Source organism: Poecile atricapillus, chromosome 4 (assembly GCF_030490865.1).
Source record: "Poecile atricapillus isolate bPoeAtr1 chromosome 4, bPoeAtr1.hap1, whole genome shotgun sequence".
In the NCBI taxonomy this organism is placed as follows: domain Eukaryota; kingdom Metazoa; phylum Chordata; class Aves; order Passeriformes; family Paridae; genus Poecile; species Poecile atricapillus.
In genome coordinates this window covers 68458573-68479858 of record NC_081252.1, presented here as the reverse complement: position 1 = coordinate 68479858, position 21286 = coordinate 68458573, and the positions used below count along the sequence as shown (strand labels likewise).

The 21286-nt window shown below is 39.5% G+C and overlaps 2 protein-coding genes across 2 annotated transcripts in view; one reads left to right on the top strand and one right to left on the bottom strand.

The window, feature by feature from the left end:
• Positions 1–19910, bottom strand: part of LETM1 (leucine zipper and EF-hand containing transmembrane protein 1) — a 28976-nt gene extending 9066 nt beyond the window's left edge. Inside the window, exons 1-10 of the mRNA XM_058838364.1 lie at positions 19686–19910; positions 15787–15844; positions 12255–12711; positions 7513–7656; positions 6681–6818; positions 3528–3731; positions 2970–3089; positions 1770–1901; positions 986–1156; positions 207–362 (exon numbers count right to left, since the gene is read on the bottom strand). Coding sequence (XP_058694347.1) covers positions 207–362; positions 986–1156; positions 1770–1901; positions 2970–3089; positions 3528–3731; positions 6681–6818; positions 7513–7656; positions 12255–12711; positions 15787–15844; positions 19686–19764 — 1659 coding nt within the window. The 5' untranslated portion in view covers positions 19765–19910. The remainder of the gene's footprint in view (positions 1–206; positions 363–985; positions 1157–1769; positions 1902–2969; positions 3090–3527; positions 3732–6680; positions 6819–7512; positions 7657–12254; positions 12712–15786; positions 15845–19685) is intronic.
• Positions 19911–20183: 273 nt separating this feature from the next.
• The window catches only part of NSD2 (nuclear receptor binding SET domain protein 2), a 97665-nt gene continuing 96562 nt past the window's right edge, over positions 20184–21286 (top strand). The window contains exons 1-2 of the mRNA XM_058838368.1: positions 20184–20316; positions 20721–20856. The gene's annotated coding sequence lies outside the window, so the exon portion shown is untranslated. The remainder of the gene's footprint in view (positions 20317–20720; positions 20857–21286) is intronic.

Sequence of the window (21286 nt, the reverse complement as noted above, 5' to 3'; positions counted from 1 at the left end):
TAAAGGAGATGCTCTGAGACGTTTTGTGCTGACTTCAGCTTCTGCATTGGTGAATTTTCAATCCACTAAATAGTTGTTTTTAACTGAGAGAATATGATGAGAAGTTTAAAAGTTAAGGGGCAGACAAGCAATTTATCATGGTTCTCACATAAATGCTCTGAATCTTTACATTCAAAAGTATGAAAACGTGTGGTTATCCAGATTACCTTAATGCCTTCCAGCACTGGTGCTGTATCTATCAGTGCCTCTGAGTGCACTGCTGCACCTGCCCGTGCCAGTTCTGGTTCAGTATCCATCACCACCTGGCTTTTTTTAGCTTGCAGAACAGTTGCTTCAAGATCTGCTGCTGGTTCCACCGCTTTCTAAATTTAAAACACCTCATTAGGTTTAATTTAAAATCCAAAACATTAGCTGTATTAGAATCAGTAAAGAATGACTTGTCAAAATAGAAATAGTTGCTGAAGTAGACATACACATTTTTATGAGAAAAGGTTAAAAAACTGCAATGTATTGAGTGGTTTTACATTAACATACTTGTATTTAAAGAACTACTTCTGTGAGCTCCTGAGGCTTAATTCACTAAAAAAGCAGGCTAGCAGCTCTTATAGTCAAATATTATACCACAACATTATCAAGTTAATGAAAAATATAATGAGCCAAAGGTAAGAACATTTAAAATATGGGGTGCAGAAAATAAAGAAAAATAAAATTAAACAAAACCACTACCTTCACTACAGAAAAAGAAGTCTTCTCTTACTGCATTAATTAAGAAGGAAGAGAAATCAAAGATAAGTAAGACTGAGACTAAACATTTTATATAAAACTCCTGTGTTGCAGTAAGTTTAAACATTCTCCTACATCTTCCATACATGGATTTAAAGTCCAGTTTCTTGGAGACAATAACAGAGCAGAGGCAATAACTCGTAACACGCTAGTTTTCACATCACTTGACATTTACTTCTCAATAGTTGTCAGCAGAACTTACCATGGCTGCAACTTCAAGGGTTTCTTTGGCTTTCTCTGCAGCTTCAGACATTTTCTTTTCCTCATTTTCTTTTCTGATGGCTTCCTCTTCCTGAAGTGTTGCTTCCAGCCGTACTTTGTTATCTACTTTTTCACCTTCAACTTCCGCCACTTTCACTTGAGCCTCTTTGGCCTAAAAATAACAAAAGTAGTCTAAAAGAAGTGTGTATATATACATAGAGATATGGCTGCATAATTTAAGTTTAGATATCCTGATTGAGATACTCACTAGATTGCTAGTGAATAAAGTCAAAGCCCCTAAATGTTACCCCACTTCTGCATTTCTCAGAAAAAGATGACTCTCTTGGGAAAGTTTTCAGGGGTTTTGGTGGAAACATGAACTTTTCACCCTGAAATCATACATGTTCTTCATTCTTTTCCTCTCAAGACTACCAACAATCTACTCTGACAATTTCTCTCCCTACATAACATCATGTATTTTCAAGTATTAATGTCTTTATATGGCCCAAAGCATTCATTGTTTTTTTATAAGTGAAAGGTATATTCTAAATCTTCTTATGCTATTACTGTCTGCTGTCATGTAATCCAATACTGCCCTGTATTTGCTTTATCCTCATACCTCTCCATGTACAACACAACTTCTGCGTTTGAAGGTGACTCAAATAAACCTATCTATGATTTAGTTCTTCAAGGAATAGCAAGGAACTGAGAACATCTACTTGTCTGAATGGATTTTCAGTCATGACACTGAAAGTTAATTACCCACTATATCCATCAATACTTACAGCACTGTCTGGTAGTGTCTGAAGGGTTGTTTTGAGCTGATCAGCTGGAGAAAGGGTATCTGGAAGATACATGGCTCTGGATAAAATAAGCAACGAAGTAGGAATTTCCTGGTTCAGGTGCAGATCTAACCACTGTAAGTGCAATACAAAAAAACAAGTCTTCAATTTCAAGATATTTTATTCTTTTTTACAGATAAAATCAAGCAAAAGTAAGTACAATTTTTTTACCAGTACTTACCAGTCAATATCTTAGGACAGGAACTACAGACTATAACCAGCTAAGAATTACAGCCATTGCAACGAAATATAGGCAGATGTATTCTGTTTGAAAAAGTATTTCAAGAAGTATGGAATGGATATTTGAACAAGTGGTTTGTTTCATATGCATCTTAAAATCACAGAACTATTTGGGTTGGGTTCAAGATCATCCATCTAGTTCCAATCCCCTGCCACAGGCAGGGATACCTTACACTAAACTGTTACTCAGAGCTCCACTCAGCCTGGCCTTCCACACCTCCAGGGGTGGGGAGTCCCCACCTCTGGGGAACCTGTGCCAGTCCCACCACCCTCACAGAAAATAATTTCTTCCTAATATTTAATCTATACCTAAACCCCTCCTTCACCTTAAGGCCATTCCCCCTTGTCCTATCACTACATATCTTTGTGAAAAGTTCCTCTCCAGCTTTCCTGTAAGCCCCCTTTAGGTACTGAAGGTGCTATAAGGTGTCCCTGGAGCCTTCTCTTTTCCAGGCTGAACAACCCCAACTGTCTCAGCCCATCTTCATAACAGAGATGCTCCAGGCCCCTCTAATCAACTGTGGCCTCCTCTAGAAATGTTCCAACAGACCTTCCTCTAAACCAGACAACACCAAGAGACAACTGATCTACCTGGTGAAAATTTCCTTAGAGCAAGATAATAACTAACAAGACAAATTTTAAAAATTGCTAACATATTTCAGATATGTTAAATTTAAGTATCTATCTGCATCATCAAAACGTCATGGTCAAAAGGCAGCAACTCATAGCTAGTACATACTTACAAAGTACATGTGACAAAAGCTTATTAAGAAGAAAAACTGTTCTAACCAAGCCTTTAGTGAGAACAGAATCAAAATGACTTCTCAGAATCAGGACAAAAATCAGAGCATCAGAGCTAACAACTGGAATTAGGTCTGCGTATTCAGCCTTGCAAAACCATACCTGTTTAAGCTGTTCCTTGAGACGCTCCTCTGTCACACCAAGAGCTCTCATCCCTCGGGCACGACAAGCTGCCTGGAGCTCTTTAACAGTCAGGGTATCAACTCCCTCTTCAGCAATCATCTGCACAATGGAAAGGAAATTTGACCGTGTTAGAGCTCAAAACAGAGGCACCACTTGCACTGCACAGCCACGTGTTACAACAGCCACTAGAGGCTGCTGCGGTAACACCAAACAGCCTCAGCCGCTCCCACAGCCAGCCAACCTCCAAGCTGATATTTCTGTCATCTCCCTTACAAATTATAACTTCATAGAAATGTTTTTCTTTATGATATAATTATTTTAATTTCAATTAATGGTAGATTTAAAAAAGGTCAGTTTTTTCTTAACAAATAAGGACACTTCAGATTTTAGGCTCTTCAAGCCTTTTTGTTCAAAGTTCTCAAAAACAAGACAAAACAAAAATGGAAAATGCCTAGAAAAACAAATGTATATATACACACACACACATTTCTGTTATGTGTCAAAATTATTAACCAGTGTCTATTCAGAATGACTTACTTTGTCATCTGCTTTTATGCTCCTCAACCTCATTGTCAGCTGGAAGCGGAGAAAGTTATTTGTCCCAATTGACTGAAGTTCCAACAATTTACAAAGTGCCACCAGCTGAGGCCTGGTCAGATTGTCCAGCGTCAACTCATCTTCAAATAATTTAGAGAACCTTAAGATCTCCTCATTACTGGGTCTTTCACCAGTTTCCCTGATCTGTAGAAAAAAACCAAACAGACACAAAGCTTTTCAAAGCAAATGTTATGGTGGGGCATTATTTTGAAAAAAAGCACTCTCCTTGTTTGTCAAGCACTTTGCAACAATGTTGGGATAAGAATCATCACATAAGGAAAAATTAAAGGAGTTTTTAAAAAAACAAACAACTTACTTAGGCAAGAGAATTGATGGTGCTGACAATTTCCAACAACTTAAGATCAAAGTAACAAAATAAAAATTAGATGCACTAAGGAGTAAGCAGGTCTAGCTGAATTGCACTGCCATGAGATACCTCAAGAAATACATATATACACCTTTGTGTTAGTAAATAGTTCCTACAGGAGTCACGCTGGCAGTTATTTGTTCTGGTACTGTAATTACTAAACACAGAAACATGGAAGATAAAGATAGGAAGATAAAGTAAGAAGTTCACCCAACGGCAAAAATTTTGCAACATTGGTGTCCCCATGAAATACAGATTAGGACACTTAACTACCTACTTCTCTCCATGACCACATCTATTACAATACTCTTTTGCTTTCAATTTCTAAATGTTCTGCAGAACCTCAGTGCAAATGTTTTTGTACTTGAAGTAATTCCAAAGTATAAAGCACTGTTTGGGAAAGGACTCTGCATCCTTGTGATGGCAGGTTCTATGTAACTGCTTGTACAAGTGCAAAGTTAAGTTTTTCAGTGATGTGTTGCCCATGAATTCCCAGTCATTAAATCCAATTACTGGAAACCAAAATAACAGTTCAAAGAAGTAGGAGAAAAATTCCCATGTCTCATCAGGTCACAGTAAAGTATTATCACCTGTATAGATGTTGATTTTCCTATTTTAAGTATGGCACCAAAAGCTGACTAATGACATCACTGCATCAAAAATTTACAGAACGTACAATTAAGTACTCCCAGTCCCTTAACAACTTCAGTCTAATCATAGATATTAAAAAAAAAACCACTTTTTTTGATACCTCTACTTTTTTTAAAATCCTGTAAAGAAAACATAAAACTAGGTGACATCAAGTACAGTTTGAAATCCTAACATTACCTGTACTGCCTGATTTAGCATGCCTACCTGTTTTACCTGCAAACTCAAATATTTTAGTGAACTGAGTACAGGAAAAGGTAAAAATCAGGAGACACAATGGCCCTGAGCCCATTAACCTCCAGGATACTTTTGCAGCAGAGAAACCATCTTGAAGAAAGAAAGGTCAAACGCCTTGTTGTTCCACTTTGCCAGTGCCTTCACCACAGGAGCCAAAAAAGCACCTCAAAAACTCAGGAAGTATTTTCTCCCTTGTTTAAATATGAATTTTGGCAGAGTCAAGCATGTGTTTAATGAAAGTCCAAACTGAAGCTTTCTAGTACATGACCAGCTACAAAGCAAGAGACAAATTCTGGAATTATGCAGCAGACATGTTAAGCCTGTAATCAATGGTTCTGGCAGCATCAAATCAGCTTCTGTACAGAATCTTTACAGAAGCTGCTGTAAAAGAATAGCAAAAAGGTGGGAAACATTCAAGCTGCTTCTTGCTCTGACATTTATTATCCGGTACAGTGAAATGAGATCAATGAAGTTTGTCTCTATGGCACAAATGAGAAATATAAAGCTGTAAAAAGCACACCCACACATATGACATGCAGGCTTGAAACTTCTTTTTTAGTCATCAGAGGAACTTGGAACTTCCTCCAGCAAAGGCAGAGTGAAACATCATTTATTTCCATGGAAATTAACGGCTAAATGTAAATTCTCAGTAGCAGCTCTTTCAGAAGAAAATGAAATGTTCCGAACATGAAGCATGGCAGTGGCAAGTTCCCAGAGCCTGCAGGGCAGTGCCTCAGCCACTAACTGCTGTAACTAACCACTTACAATGTTCTGCACATTCAAATGAACAGAAACAGATGACTGCATAGAGGCTTCAAAGTACACAGACTTTGCAAGAAGTTACTGACTGGCAAAATTTGCCACTATGATTATGTGAGGTGATCTACGTGGCACTATCAACATCATCTTAGCACCCCACATTTTAATCTTATCTCTGACATGCAGGAAAACCTTAAGCTACCTGACAGGGCTTGTAAAGTTCATATCTGAAACCCCTGGGCTTATGTGCCTTTTTCTGTGCAAATACACACTCTCTCCAAAGGAGGGGACCACTGCCTTTCTTTCAAAGCACCTGGTGATGCTGTTGGCTCCACCTCTTATTCAACAGCCCGACAATTAAGAGAAATCAGACATAAATACTGTCCTGAGAAGACTTAAGGCATTTTTCATCTCTCCAGGGAGTACTTTACTCTCATCTACAGTTTGGTGAAAGGAAATGCTGTGAAACCTAAAGGTCATTAATGTAAGAGGCAGATGTCTGACACCTAAGTCTCTCTGTCAGCAATCAACCTTTGGTTGTCACCAACCAAACTTAGAAAAATTTTGCACCAAGCACAGCAACTACATTCTAGCTAAACCTCAGGTTATACCACATTCTAGTCAATATAGCAACTCTGCACTTAAAAACTGTTTTTACAAGCAGAATTAAATTTGACCAAAAAATTTACTTTTCCCCCACTAAGTTTCAATCAGTTAATTAGGAAAGAAGTCCTCTCCGAGTTTTCATATCCCATGTTAAAAAAAAGAGGTAAAAACCTACATGAGTAACCACTGAGCACACCATGTTTCATGTTAGAGTTAACTTATTAACAAGTGAACAAGAAGCAAATGAACAGAAATATAGTGCTTTTAGAATTACAGAGTAAAAACACCAGCTAGAACACCAAAGTTAATAATAGGAAAATTTCATCACACTGACAAAAAAGAAATTTATCCTAAAAAAACTACTACATCCTGTTTCTTCAAGTCCAACAAAATAAAACTACGTGATGATTACTACAGACAAAAAATAAACACTTATTTTTTCTAGGAAGAGGAAATACATTTTCAAAATTTTTTACCTTTTGAAAGAATGTTGAAAAATCTTTTGTAACATTTCCCTTGGCTGCTTTATTTTTTAAGGCCATCTCCTCAATGGTGTCTTGAAGGAATTTAGCCAATTCAAGCTTTACTCTCAATTCTTTCTTCAATCTTTCCTCCTGTTAAAAAAATATTTGTTTTTAAAAGTTCCTGCCAGAAACACATGGACTAAATACCACTTCTGCCCTCAGACAAGTTATGAGCAGTAATTCTGGATTTCTGCTATAATACACACATTCCAAGGGGGCATTCACTCTTCCCAAAGATCCCCAAATCACACTGAACAAGCTGAAGAGCTCACTATGTGCTCTGAAAGTGAAAACTTGAGGGGCTCTTTTGGTGGGTTTTTACAAAGCTCTTACAATTCTGAGAAAACCGAACTAAAAGAAATAAAGTTTAAACAAAAAAAGTGTAAGAAGCTATTTAAAATATTAAGTATACATATGGAAAACTTTATATCAAGGTTTAAGACTACAAATATTACAATGTCTATTTTGATACAACCAGAAAAATAAAATAGCTTTATTTCTTCTTTGTAGGAGTCATAGAAAATGGAAATGAGAATAGCAGAAAAGACAAGAGAGGCTTTCAACCCTGATAGCTTGGTGCCTGCACATATAAAAACCAGGATAGCACTAGTTCATTATTATATGTTAAAAAGCAACATCTTCAAAATAAGATAAAGAAGAATAAAAACATTACCCCAATTCTTATCGAAAAATCCAACGTTTTTAGACTTTCTCTAATTGCTTTACCAAGAAATTTCTAACTTTTTAAAAAATATCACTGGATTATAAATTCAGACCTGCTTACCTTTTTAGACTTTGTCTCAAATGTAGAGGGAAGCATATTAGGGAACAACTTGAGAGCTACTGGAAGTAAAAATTCCATAAATGGGACAACAAGAAAAACCAAGAAAGGGACCAGGCGGAAAAGATCTGCACATATTCGAAGAAACTGGAAGAGAAAAAAATACTGATAAGCTAAAATTTAAATACATATTTTAAAAATACTTGATTTGATCATCTAACTATCACTTAGGCTCAAACACATATATATATTTGCTATTAAGGAATTTTAAAATAACACAATAAAAGGATGTAACAAAGTCAGTTTTTCATGTTTTTTTCAAGTTGCTATATACTAGAGAGTGCTGGAGTTTCACCAGTTTTCAACACTATAGAAAGTATTTCAAAAGCCTCACTGTGTCTCAATAGGATTATTGAACAAGTATCTCATTTAAACCTCTTAAAAGCACCTGAAAACAGGAGGTGGTCATTTGTTGTCATTAAAGCTGCTTAACTTCTTTTATGCATCTTTATTTGTGCTCCACCACTTCTTACATGCATGAGCTACTATGGACTAAGTAATCAAGAATAAAATGAAAGCTCCCTCCCCCTCTGCCTTATAACAATTGTAATGTACATTTAAATCCAGGGTAATGAGCCCAGCTTGGTAGGTTTTTTTTTTTAAAACCACTGCTTTTCCGAGCAGTAATCCTCTGAAGCAGGCAGTGTTCATTACTGAATCTTGAACTGCATGAAATAAATGCTGTCCTTGTGATTTCTGTACACTCACAAATATATACATTAGGCTGTACAGTCTATTATCAAATATTTCAGTAATTGTTGAAAGCTTAATAACTCGGTTTATATTGGAGAGTGAAGATCTTGCTTGATTCTACCTTGTTTTACAAAGGAAAAAACTGGTTGTCGTGAATCCCACCAGTTCCTAAGTCAGAGGTACGCTGGTACTCTACTGCCACAGCACTGTCATTCCACATCAAAATTTGATAAACACAGCTGTGAGTGGCAAAAACTGGCAACATAAACGCTATTAAAAAGTAAACCATGCTCCCCACTCCAGCCCCTCCCCACAGTCCATGGCAATCAAGGGGACCAGCAACAACAGCTGACACAGATCCTATGTCTTGAGGACTGATTTACTAGAATACAAAACCTGTAAAACTTCAATCATAATTTTTTTACCATAAAACCAGCCAAAATCCTAAGCACTACTGTATGTGAAATGCACACACTCTACAGATTCAAAGTTTGGCATTTTTCTTTGTATATAAAAAATTCAGTTTCCCAGAAGGGATGCTTTGGTCCATTGTTCACAGGCTCAAGGATTTTTCCATTCATTCCAACAACAGAAGGCAAATGACTACCATGGAGTTTAAAAAAAAAAAAAAAAGTAAAAGTTTGGAAGAAAATTTTAAAACTCAGAAAAGTGCATTTTCCCTAAAGAAAAAAAACAAAACAAAAACAACCCACCTCAAAATTTCTATAGAGTACAGAGTTCCTATTTTTCCCCAGTCTCTAGTCTCAGACAGTGCATGCAAATATTTCTACAAAATCCATATCCAAGGAAGCAGTTTTACCACCAGATTAAGCCAACCTAATGCTAACCTGAGACAAGGTATAAAAAGCCATGAAGGTGCACTGGCAGTCACACCACTGTTCCAGCTAAAACTGGATAATAAATACACAAATACATACACGGACAAGGGAAAAAGTGTCAGTACAAACCAAGCGGGGGTGGGGCGGGAAAACTTGATTTAAGCACCAAGCTTTTCACAGCAGCTCTGTCCTGGATCGGCTTTCACAAATCATGGAACTGCACCCTCGGCTAACTCAAGGAAAACAGCTTTTATGCAGGAACCTAATACAATGGTGTACGATTACACACACAGTATTTGGCAGTACAGCACAAGAACCTTGTGACTACTCTGTATGTGCTGCCACAGCTCGTGTATTCCACTCTTCCCTCCTCTGCAGGGAAGAGTTTGTAAAGCTGGAGGACTTGCCACAAACTCCATTGTGTTTGCCACCTCACTGCCATATCCTGAACCACCCTGCTGCAGGAGCCAGCACTAGAGCAGTTAGTTTTTTAAAAGTCAGTATCATGTTTTACTTCTTCCCTACTTCCTTTACTTCTTCTCTCCTAAGTGTAGGTATGTGACCATGCTGAATCCAAACCCTGCCAGCAATTGTACAAGCAGAATATTGGAATTGATTTTTAGTTTACATAAGCAATAGGTCCCTTTGCATTAGCCATGCTGCAATTGCTTGTTCATGTGGTTAGATTACTTGAATATCTTTCCATTATTGCCTCCAAAGAGGAAGGAAAGGGCAGGCAGAAATAACTCATTTGTCAGTCTGCATGAAGATAAGATTTCTCTAGGACTGTCAGCTCATGTGCAGCTTAATACTTTTAAAGCAGTATATACTTCAATTTTTATTTTATGTTTTTTGAAGTTCAGGAGGTAATTCAGCACCAAAATGTTAAGACTACTTTAAATCAGTCAATATACTACAATTTAAGGTTGAACACATGAAAAAAATGAGCAGTGTTGAAACAAACTTGAAAAATGGTTTAAAAAAGCCCTAAAAGGGTTTTGTTCATCTGCAGGCTGGTTTGCTTTTCAGTGACCTCAGGTTCTGAGCCTACCATGCCCTCAACTCCAGAGACAGGACATCCTCTTCCTCCAAATACAGAAAACACAAATCCTAGACTGAGAAACTAACATTACTATAGTTATTAAAACTATTTTCTCTACATTTCCTACACTGGATTTGCATGCATATAAACATGTATGTACCTCATTAGATAAGAGACAGGCTACACCAGTGTAAACACTAATTTATATCTGCAGACAAATAAATGCTCATTTCATTTAAAAAGAGAATTAATATCGAAAGTGAACATTCGCACAAAAAAACAAATCCAGGAAGGCCAAATGCCAGATCACTACGTAAACATTAAGAAGACAGCTCTATTATCACTAGATAACAAAATCAAAGGGTAATCAAATTAATAAATCCATCTATTGATGGAATATTATTGCTGTTTATATAATTTCTCAGAAGTATGGCTCAGTAAACATGAAAGAGGGAGGAAAATCAATGGTTCCAATCTTCCCTCAGAGAATTTCCGATTCTGTTTTAAACCATGAATTAATTTGTCTCGCTTGGCTTTCCAAGCTCTCAATAAGCCAGCACAAGCCAGAACTGCTACTTCAAGAAGTCCTGCAGTCCTCACCTTCCCCTATCCTCAGTTACTCCTTCTGGTACTACATAATCCCCTCTCACGTCAGCACAGACTGTTTTATTTATTGCTGAGCAACGTCTCAGCTGGATCAGCTGCCAAGCATTCTCTTGTACCAGCCAAGGAAGATGGCAAAACTAAAGGAGCATGAGGATGCTGAGACCATCAAGCAGCGCAGTCCGAGAGGAAACCACACCCACCCACGGACAGAAACTGCTACACGTGCTTGGAACGATTTTTGCTACTTGTCTAACCTTGCGAATTTAGGAAGAACTTTTGCACACTGCATTTAAGGTGTGATGGGTTTTAACTACAAATCAAATTGTTCAAATGTGACAAACTTTTATCAGGAAATGATAAAAACAATGAGCAGATACTCGTCTTTTTGATCATTTCCCAGAAGTTTTGAGGGCAGGGATGTGAACCCAGCACACTGTGTGTGCAGGTGTACAAACTGCAGAGAGCCACGCTGTGCCCACAGGCAGCACTGTGCACTCCTGCCCCAAAGCACACACACCTTCTGCTCTCCAGCTTTTCTTCTAGAACATCTTTCCAGCAACAGCTGAAATGCTTTTTTTTATAAAGGCAGGAAGACGGACTTGAATTTTTAATCTCTATAAACTGCTTAAACAGCCTGTCCTTAAAAACAGTAAAATGAGAACTGTCAAATCAGCATGTTTGATATTTTGCCAATGAAGTTGAATATCAATGCATTCTTTACAAAAAAAGAAATTAACCAGCTTAATATTTTGCAGTCATTTCATATATGAACTCGCATCTAATGTTTTTAAATATCCATATAACTTTCTATTCTAATTAAATACGCTTATTTCATCCAAAACCTGAAATTTCCAATTAAATACATATATATTATCAAAATTTGAAAGCAGTCACATTTTGCAGTCCAGATTTCATCTCCCTTTTCTTTAAAATTATCAGTTGCACTTTTACAGTTTCATAAATGTAAGCAACATGCCATAAATAAAGGAAATATATCTGGGCTGAAATTATTTTAGATATATATATATTTTATAATAGAGATAGTACATTATCAATCATGCATTTCAGCCTGTAGATTTCATCCTGTTCAAAAGAATCCCATGAAGCTACAAACAGGAACAGAACTGGCACAGATACAATCTTTACTAGCAGTGTTTTCCCACTATTTTTTTTCCAGCTACAGTAAAAAAGCAGAGAAAATAGCCATATATGGCACATGGCTGGGAGCTTGAGAACAAACCACAATTCCTGCCCACATTACAAAACAGAAGAATCCTCTGCTGTTCCAACAAGAAAATAACAAATTTGTCTTCAATAATGGGGAACACAGCAAAAAAGTTTTGGGGTAATACCCAAACATTTTAGTGTCCACATAGTGAGGAGGAAGGAAACACACTGAGGAATTTTAATTCTAGGAACAAAGACAACAGAAAGAACTAACTCAGTTCTAACAAAACAGAGCAATCACCAAAGACACCCAAAGGAAATTGGTCTTTACTCAGTACCTGTCTCCGTTCCCGACGAGACAAAGTGTTTCCGTGCAGGATTCTCCAGAGCATCCTCGCAGCTATTTTTGTGTCAATCCACAGCAATCGAAACCCATGGTAATAGTGCTTCAGTTCATCCACAATCCTCTGCCCAATAGATTTTTTTACAACTTCCACTTCTGTTGGACTATATACAGGACCTCCTTCTTCCAGCTTCTTGTTTTTGTCCTTTAAGGACTTCAGCGACTTTTCAACTATGGAGTCATCTTGAAGGGGACGTGAAGAATGCCACCATCTAACTGGAAGATACTGGGGACCTAAAACACCCACGGTTGCTAGTGGCGTCCATGAGCCAGAAGAGCTCATAAGAGTGAAGTGTATTTGCTCAGATCCTTTAGTCCAACAACAATAGTGAGCTTTTTTGGAGTAGGCGTAAACAGAAGGGACACTAGTGCAATATTTAAAGTGTACAGTCCTTCAAAAGAAAAAAGCATTCAAGAATTAGCAACAGATCATCAGCTATTTCTATATGTATATTTGCACAGATATATATATATATATTTATGTATTTATAAAACACAAAATTTGAGAAATATCTACTGCATATTTAAGGGAAAAAATATTTTTTGACTCTTAAAACAAATGTCTATACAAGAAAAGAACACTTGGCTTTACTTGCTGACAAAAAAAACCCAACAAACTAACCTGCAGGGAATTTTCCATTGGATGACTTTGAAAAGGTAGTTTATTTTACTCAAATTTAAATAAAGAGCAGCCACCACATGTGCTTTCCATTTAGAAAGCTACATTTGAAAACTAATATATAAATTCATAAGTAACATAAAGTCTCTGATATTCTCCTGTTTGTGCAAAAGAAACTTGAAACAAAACAAATAGAAGTTGAATACTTGGGATAGGTGCTGAGTCAGAGAATTGGTACCAGAGGAATCCGATTTCATTAGAGTTCCACTCTTACTATCTCTCTCTTACTATCTCCATGCATCCAGTTTTCCTTATTCAGCAGAACCTTTTGTAAAAACTTCTATCATGGTACTGAGCTGGGACAGAGAGAACCAACTCTTTCTCAACCGGCTCTTGCACCTTGTTCAGAACTTTGATCTTTTCTTTAATTAGATGCAGACTGAAGTTAGCAGGGAAGTACTGCTCAAACACCACTAACACTCCCTATATACACAGAAGAACCACTCAGTATATGCAAGTAGGATTGTATATGCTTTTAAAAAAAGATGGGACAAAAAAAAAAAACAGATAAAATATTTCATATAAATGTGTTCCATTAGTGTCCCTCAAACTGAAATACCAGCATTAAGACATCAACAGGACAGAAATGACAGGGGTGTATTCTTCATGGAGCCCTTTTACGACCAAAACAAAATCAGAATGTGTTTTTGTCTTCAGTCAATGAACAGAAAATAAAAAAGGTTTATCATACACTTAAAAGTGTTAGCCTCACTCAATTTTCAGACAGAAACATTTTTAATTATTACATGCATAAATGGTTCTGCTTACCCTCAAATAGAGCTTTGTACAAAAAAAAAAAAAAAGACTAAATTATTAACTTTTAAAGACACACTATTTTCTAGTTTAAACTGAAATATTAGCATCTGACCATTCAGTGGTCAGACAACTGCTGGAGCATATACAGTTACACAAAACAATCTCTTGGCTATCTAGAAAACTACACATTTGCACAGATACCAACTAATAAGAATGACAGTTTAATTACTTTAAGAAAATGAACTTCAAAACCAGATCAAAACACTTGCATAAATCAATCCACCCTGACTCTAAGGCATTTCCCAAAAGCAGAGCTCCAGGCCTACAAGCCAAGTTCCACCTACATACATTGACACTCTCCTGCATGCAGAGAGGAAGAAAGCTCTGACAGCAGAACTGGTTCTGAGCCTGCAGGGAATAAAAATTCTGCATGAAATGTGCCTCTCTGAACACACTTCCACAAGAAGAATGTCAGATACACAATTTCTATCCTATCTGTCCTTGGTAATTTTAACTAGAGTCCCCTGCATTCAGATCTGGGTCATGTGGGGTGCGGGCATTAGTTTGTTTTATTTCAAGTGGCAACATTACCTTAATAGCAGCTTTCATTAGAAAAAAACAAAACAAAAACCAAACCAAACCAACCAAAAATAAAAAAAACCCACTCCAAACCTTCCCAATAGAATAAGGTTTTGTGTCCCAGTATTCTGCTGCTCATTTCATCACAGAATCATAGAATGGTTTGGGTTGGAAGGGACCTAAAGACCACACAGTTCCAACCCCCCTGTCACAGGCAGGGATACCTTCCACTATACCAGATAACTCAGAGCCTCCTCTAGCCTGGCTTTGAACACTTCCAGGGATGAAGCATCCATAAATTCTCTGGGCAACCTGCTCCAGCAGCCTCACCAGAACAGAGCAAAGAATTTCTTCCTCATATCTAATCTAAACCTACTTTCTTTTATTTTAAAGCTATTCCCCCTCACGTTGTCACTCAGTTCCATAGACAAAAGTCCCTCTCCAGCTCCCTTGTACCCTTTAGATACTCTGTAAGATTTCTCTGGAGACTTCTCCACGCTGAAGAACCCCAGCTTTCTCAGTCTGTCTTCACAGGAGAGGCACTCCAGGTTTAAAACCATAATTTTTACTTTAACAGGTTTAAAACCATAATTTTCCAGCTTCCCGAGAGAGGTCTTATATACAACATACTCAAAATAGGTATTTGAAAATGCTTTATATATTAAAAAAAAATAATCCTAATTAATTCTACAGTAAGTGATATAGAATAGAACTAACATGTCTAAAAAACAACTGGTTTGTTTTGTATTAGAGGGTTGTGTCTAGAGACACATCCTTATGTTAAAATGAAAACTCAGGAAATCAAAGAACAGTCCCTGTATCCTGACCAGTTAGTTTATTAATGAACTACAGAATGAACCCATATTTTAACATTCCAAGGAAAGGCATTAGGAAATTCTTATCTACAAGTATGCCTTGTGAGCCAAGTCAGGAACAGAGAAGGGATTCAGCCAACATTCAACTCCTTCAGTTCCAAGGGCACACAACAGCTGGATTTGTTTTCAGAAGAGGACACCATCACCCAAGGCTGCAACATACAATAAACTCTTTTCCTTGGTTTAACAGAGATCCCACTCAGATGCTTTACACTCTTATCTGTCAACTGTGATTTTCAACAAGCTGTGACTGAACGTTTACTCTATAGAACTCCATGAAGAAAGTTTGCAAGAAATTTATCAGATCCTGTTAAGACACCTGGAATCACCCAAGACAGAGATTAATATTCTACTGCTTTCACATCAGAAGTGAAACAAAAAGGGAGGAAGTGGGCAAAAAGGGGAAGATTTCACTTTCTTTCTCCCATACACAACCAACCAGGTGAAGCAAGCAACACTCAGACTTCCTTTAATCTCTCATTAACACAGGCTGAAGCTAACATTTAGTCTAGATTTAAACCTATATTCCATGTCAGTATCCTAACTGATAGTTCAGAAAAATGTTCATATTTACTCACATTTTTTTTGCCAGCCTCAGGGATGTACAGCTAAGACATGCCCGATCTCCCAAGTTACCTAGAAAAATACCAATAATTAGCATCAATTCTGAAATTCAGAAGGACATTTATCCACGTAGCGAACTGCACACAAACACACCAGTGAGAAGATTGATCTTTAAGTAGAAATGGCTACTGCTGAAAGCACAAAAATGATGCTGCTTAACATGCAGAGTCAAACTGTGGATGTCTGAGGTTGGTTTGCTCTTGTTCAATTGTCTGAAGACAGGTTTGCAAGTCCTTCAGGCAAGAAACTTTATTGCAGAGGAACTTCACTGAAAGCAAGTGTAAATTTTTAACAGCTCTATGACAACATAGTATCAGATGATCCAAATGGAGCCCTTGCCAAGTGTTTATGATTAAACCAGCTTTTTGTTTTGTTTTAAGCAAAACAAATAAAACACAAGCACAAAACTAAAGACACTTCACTAGAGAGGTGGAACCACAACACCATTTCAATACATTGCTGTCCATTCTGATTAGCACTTTCTAAAAATAGCTCTACCCCATGATCTCTCAGCCAAGGATACAAATTGTCTTGAAGGGAGGGGGGAGAGCCTGACCCAGAGCATATGAAAAGTTAGCTTTCCAGAAAACCTTTGAAACACTACCTCAGAATTAGTCCTAATAGTAGCTAATAAGGTCCAAAAGAAGGGCTGACACTTATATACAAGCACCCTCTATCCAGGTACACAGACAAGCAGCATCCATTCTGGAAGTAAATTGAGATCATCAAATCATAAATCATCTAAGTCACGTGCTTCAATAAAGGGCCATATTTGAAAGTCTTCCAACCGTGGAAGAAGCATAAACAACATAAAATGCTACCTAGTGGCTGCACACAATCTACAACCACTGAGTCATCTCTGATTCCAGTAGAATGGAATTCATCTTCCTATAGCAACTTTAAAAAAATAAATCTTGTATCAACACCTTGCTACAGTAACTCAATAGGTAGCTAGTACCAAGAGCAAAAAGACTTCTGGAAGATAATAAAAAAAATCACACAAGCAAGACTTAAAACATGTTGACTCTTTTAGGCCAATCTTTTCAGAATTCACTGTAACCAAAATAAAATTGGAAGGCTGGATAGAGTAGGCATACTGTGGTTTGTTTCTCCCATCTGAAACCTAGCATTTCTGGTCAAGCCTAAGAGACAGCAGGATACAAAGGTCATTTGAGAGGTCTGTGGTACCCTTTCCCACCTTCAAAGCCCAGATACAACCTATGACAGAAACTAGACACCTGTATCTGAGAAAACACAGCACCCAATGCTGATGACCAAAAGCCTTCCCCAATAAAATATGCTAATTATTAGGGAAAAAAAGGTGATGACAAAATCAGGTGGGACAATCGGAAGGTATAGAAGGTAAGTTAATTTATCTGAAGAAAATCTAGATAATCAAGGGATGTCCCATGCTAAGTGGGCTCTGAAGTAATTACAGCAAAAACTGTGGCACTATCAAGTCAATGGATTTACCCATGTCAAGTTGTATCAAACTCTAACACAATGACACTGCAAGCAGAGTGAGGGAAAAACTGTCGCTTTCTGGCTCAAAAAGCAAGCCCTGAGAATCTGTGAAGGTATTCTGATACTCTCCAATATTTACAGAAAGAAGAGTAGCTAAATTACTTAACCCAAGAGGCCAACCCAGAAGGACATCCCTGACCTCAAGGAGCAGCTGAGCAAAGCAGAGAAGTACTCAGTGTCTGCAGGGATAAGTCACAGCACAGTAATCTGTCTCGCCTGAGTGCCAGGAAGCCCACAAAGCCTTATGTGCCTAAAGCAAGAGTCCTACTAGGAGGAGACATTGCCTGCTATGGACAGGTGCCCCTAGAACTAAAAGGGATGATCTGGAGCTCAAAACTGGTTTGGAGTTTCTTAGATAAAACTCCATAGCAGCACAACACTTTCACATCACTTCTTTCCAACCAGGCACATTAAATGTTAAGGAACAGGTCAAAGAACAAAATTCCAAGGTTACCATAAGAAAACATGCTGACTAAGCTTCTTGTTTCACAGCATGTTCAGAGTGTGAACAGGCCCACAGAAAATGTTAATTCCAACTTTGCCAGTTCTGACAAGAGCTCTTTAGGTTTTGCAGTGTCTCTTATAACCATGTAAGGAGTACCTAGGAGGAGCCCTAAAATAAAATATATACTTCCTTCAGAAAGGGCAAAGTCCATAATCCTTGCTTCTGGGATACATCCAAAAGTGTCTGAACAAGGTGAATGTTGCTTAACCACAGCACTGTTCATTTAAGAAACCTGCGCTGGCTTAGTAAGAAAGGAGGGCAGTAGTGCCAGAGAAGCTGTATGTTAACATGTTCCTCATGGACAAGTAGTCATGGAAAACTTTATACTTTAATTTAATGAAGCATCAAACCCAAAGTTTTTAATGTAGAATAGCCATACTGTTACTATGTTTAGAATTTTTAAAAATAAAATGCTATCATGAAGTAAGTCCCTCGAGAAGTGTAAGCTTGCAGTACTTAACAGTCTGATCTTCACAGGAATAACATTTAGGATTCTTAGAAGCACTTAGCTTTAACTTAATCTTAGACTACTTACACGTAAAGCAAAGAAGATGAGCTAAGTAAAGCAAAACACTACAGAAAAAAAAATACACCATACAAGAATGCATTAATAATAGATTAACACCCCAAATAAAAGTATTGGTTGTATCATAACCGCAGTATACCACAGCACACTAATTATTTGATTCTATCACAGCATTTCAGCTTAGGTTGTCTAGGATTTATGACAACCCAAATTGCAGCAATCATTAGCACTACTTTTTATGATATGCCACAAGAATAATCAAAGTTCCCATCTAATTTGAACGTACATGGATGCATGTGCTTTTTCCCAGTTTTAAATGAACTGGGTGGTTAGGATACCCCAGGTTTTTGTTCAGGACACTGTCCATATTTAACTTAAATAAATGACTTTACAACAGTAGCTCACAAAACTCATCAGTTAGAGGAAGATACCACACTGGAGTGACTACTGGTAACCAAGAGGACAGCTGTTCTTTGCAATGAACAAGCATCACTATTGCTCATCAGGTCTGCCTGGATGTGAGTGTGCAGCTGCCCTGCTCTCAGTGACAGCACTCCCATGACCAGCTGGGGCTCAGTGTCAGTGACAAGCAACTCCTCGCTCAGCCCCTGCCATTCCAGCTCAGGATATAAAGAGCAGCCACAGGCCTTGAGTATGTCACAAGTTATAAGCTGTTTCATGCCACTAAGCTTCACCAACCAGAGATATTTAAACTGCCAAATTATCTTCATTATTAATCAGTATAACACGATACGCTTCCTTTTTATTTTCCTAAGCTTTCAAAGCCACTTGGAAAAAGGCAAATTCGTGTTTCGTCCCTAACATAGACTAAGAAAACATCCTCTTGTGCTTTTTTAAAGAGAAGAAGCACATGAATAGTGACAAGCTCACTTCACACCCAAGCCACGCTGAGGGCAAGGCAGGCAGGACCGAAACGTAGTAACGCGTTCCTTCACCTGAACAAAAAGCACGTGTTCTTCCCTTCCCCAACCAGCCGGCATTTAGGAGACAAGCGTGTCCCCTTGCCCTTAGGGTAAATCATCCCCTCCAACCACGTTGCCGCGGAAGCACAGGCGAAGAGGCCGCGGCAGCCGCCGAGCGTGGGCCGGACCGGGCCGGGAGCAGCGCCAGCCCCGGGAGACAGAGCGGCGGGGACTCGGCCGCGGCCCTTCCCTCCCGCAGCGGCCTCTCCGCCCACGCCCGGAGCCCCCAGACGCCTCCGGCCGCTCTCCCTCCCTGTGCCCTCCCGGCCAGGCCCGGCGGGCCGGAGCCGGCGGGCGGCCCGCGGGGAGCCTCACCGGGCTGTGGCGGGCGGCGCAGCGCTCGGGGCAGGCGGCAGGCGCGCCGCCCGCAGCTCTGCAGCAGCATGGACGCCATGACGGCGCTCGGTGGGCGGGCGGGCGGCTCCGGCCCCGCTCCTGTCCCGCCGCCCGGGCCGCGGCGATCCCCACACACCCGGGAGCCGCGTTCGCCCGGCACCGCCCCGCGGCGCCGGGCACGCCGGGAGCCGTAGTCCGGTGCGCCGTAGCGGTGGCGCCGGGCGGCGGGGATGGCGTCACCGAGGGGCGGGCGCCGCTGCCGTTCTTCCCCACAGCTGCCCGAGGGGAGCGGCGCGACTTGCGGTGGGCACCGGGGGCCGTCTCGGTGTAGGGGCTTCTCTCCCCGAGTGTGCCGCGCTCGCAGCGCACGGTCCCTGCCATGCGGGGAAGGCCACAGGCCGTGCCCGCTGTGAAGGGCGGGCGCCGGTGTCTCACGCCCAGAGCGCCGTGCCCACACACCCCAGCGCAAAGTACAGCGCTCCAGCACGGCGCGGTGCTTCCCTCTTTGGCAGAGGTTGGATTGGATGATGCTCAGAGGTCCCTTCCAGGCCTGACGACCCTGTGATCCTGCGGTGTGTGCGGCCGTGCTCCCGCATGCCTGCGGCCCAAGGTTGGCAGTAGCAGTTCCGCTGCACACACGTGTGTTGCTTGTGGATCTCGGGATGTGACAGTAAAAAGTCTTTCTGGTGGAGCTGTTACGGTTTTGATAGAAAATAGCACATAAATCAGTCAGTTGACAGATGTGCCGCACTAGTGCTGGTTAATAGTTGGACTACAAGTAGCATGTTATTCTTCAGATGCAAGTCGAATCGTGACCAGCAGTAAGATCTCTACTAAATATTTCAGTACTCAGTTAATGCAGTATTAAGTGGTACTTTCTTTATTTTTAACTGTCTTGGCAAATGGAGTGAATAACATGAATCAAACTACAGAAATTATAATTTAATCCGAGAACAGTGACATTTTACAAACTGTGTACGTGAGCTTTGGGTGTTAATGCCTTCCTTGTTCCAGAAAAAAATGGGGGGAAAGCTGCTGGGACTGTCTGTGGACAAGATGGCTGCCAGCCCTGCCAACAAGATGGCTGCCCCAAGGACAGGGCTCCAGGGGAACAAGGGAGCTGTGGGATCAGACCTCTCCTGCCTCACAGGTAACTCGCAACACCAGGCACTTGGTCACCTCTACACCTGCCTCAACCCCAAAGAAAATACACGATACTTAACCTTATACATAAGGGGTAGCAGAGGTGTTGAAGTCTGACCCAAAATGTGACTAAAAACAGCATCTCCTAGCAATAAAAGCAAGTGAGTTTGCAGTTTATCTGTTCATACTTAGGACTAGGCAAATGCAGAAAATTAGTTGGTAATTTTATTAGTTTCTTTTATATATTTAAAGAAAATGCTCAGGCTTTCTCCAAAGTACAAAAAAATTTTGGTGAAATTTATATTACTTATATTTTTAATTCAAAAGTATTAGTGAAGATCGAGTATGCAATTGTCTGAATATTAGGAAAAATCACGACACTTTTCTCACTATGGCTACAGAAATGCTAGTGTTTACATTTAGTGATAATTAAAAAT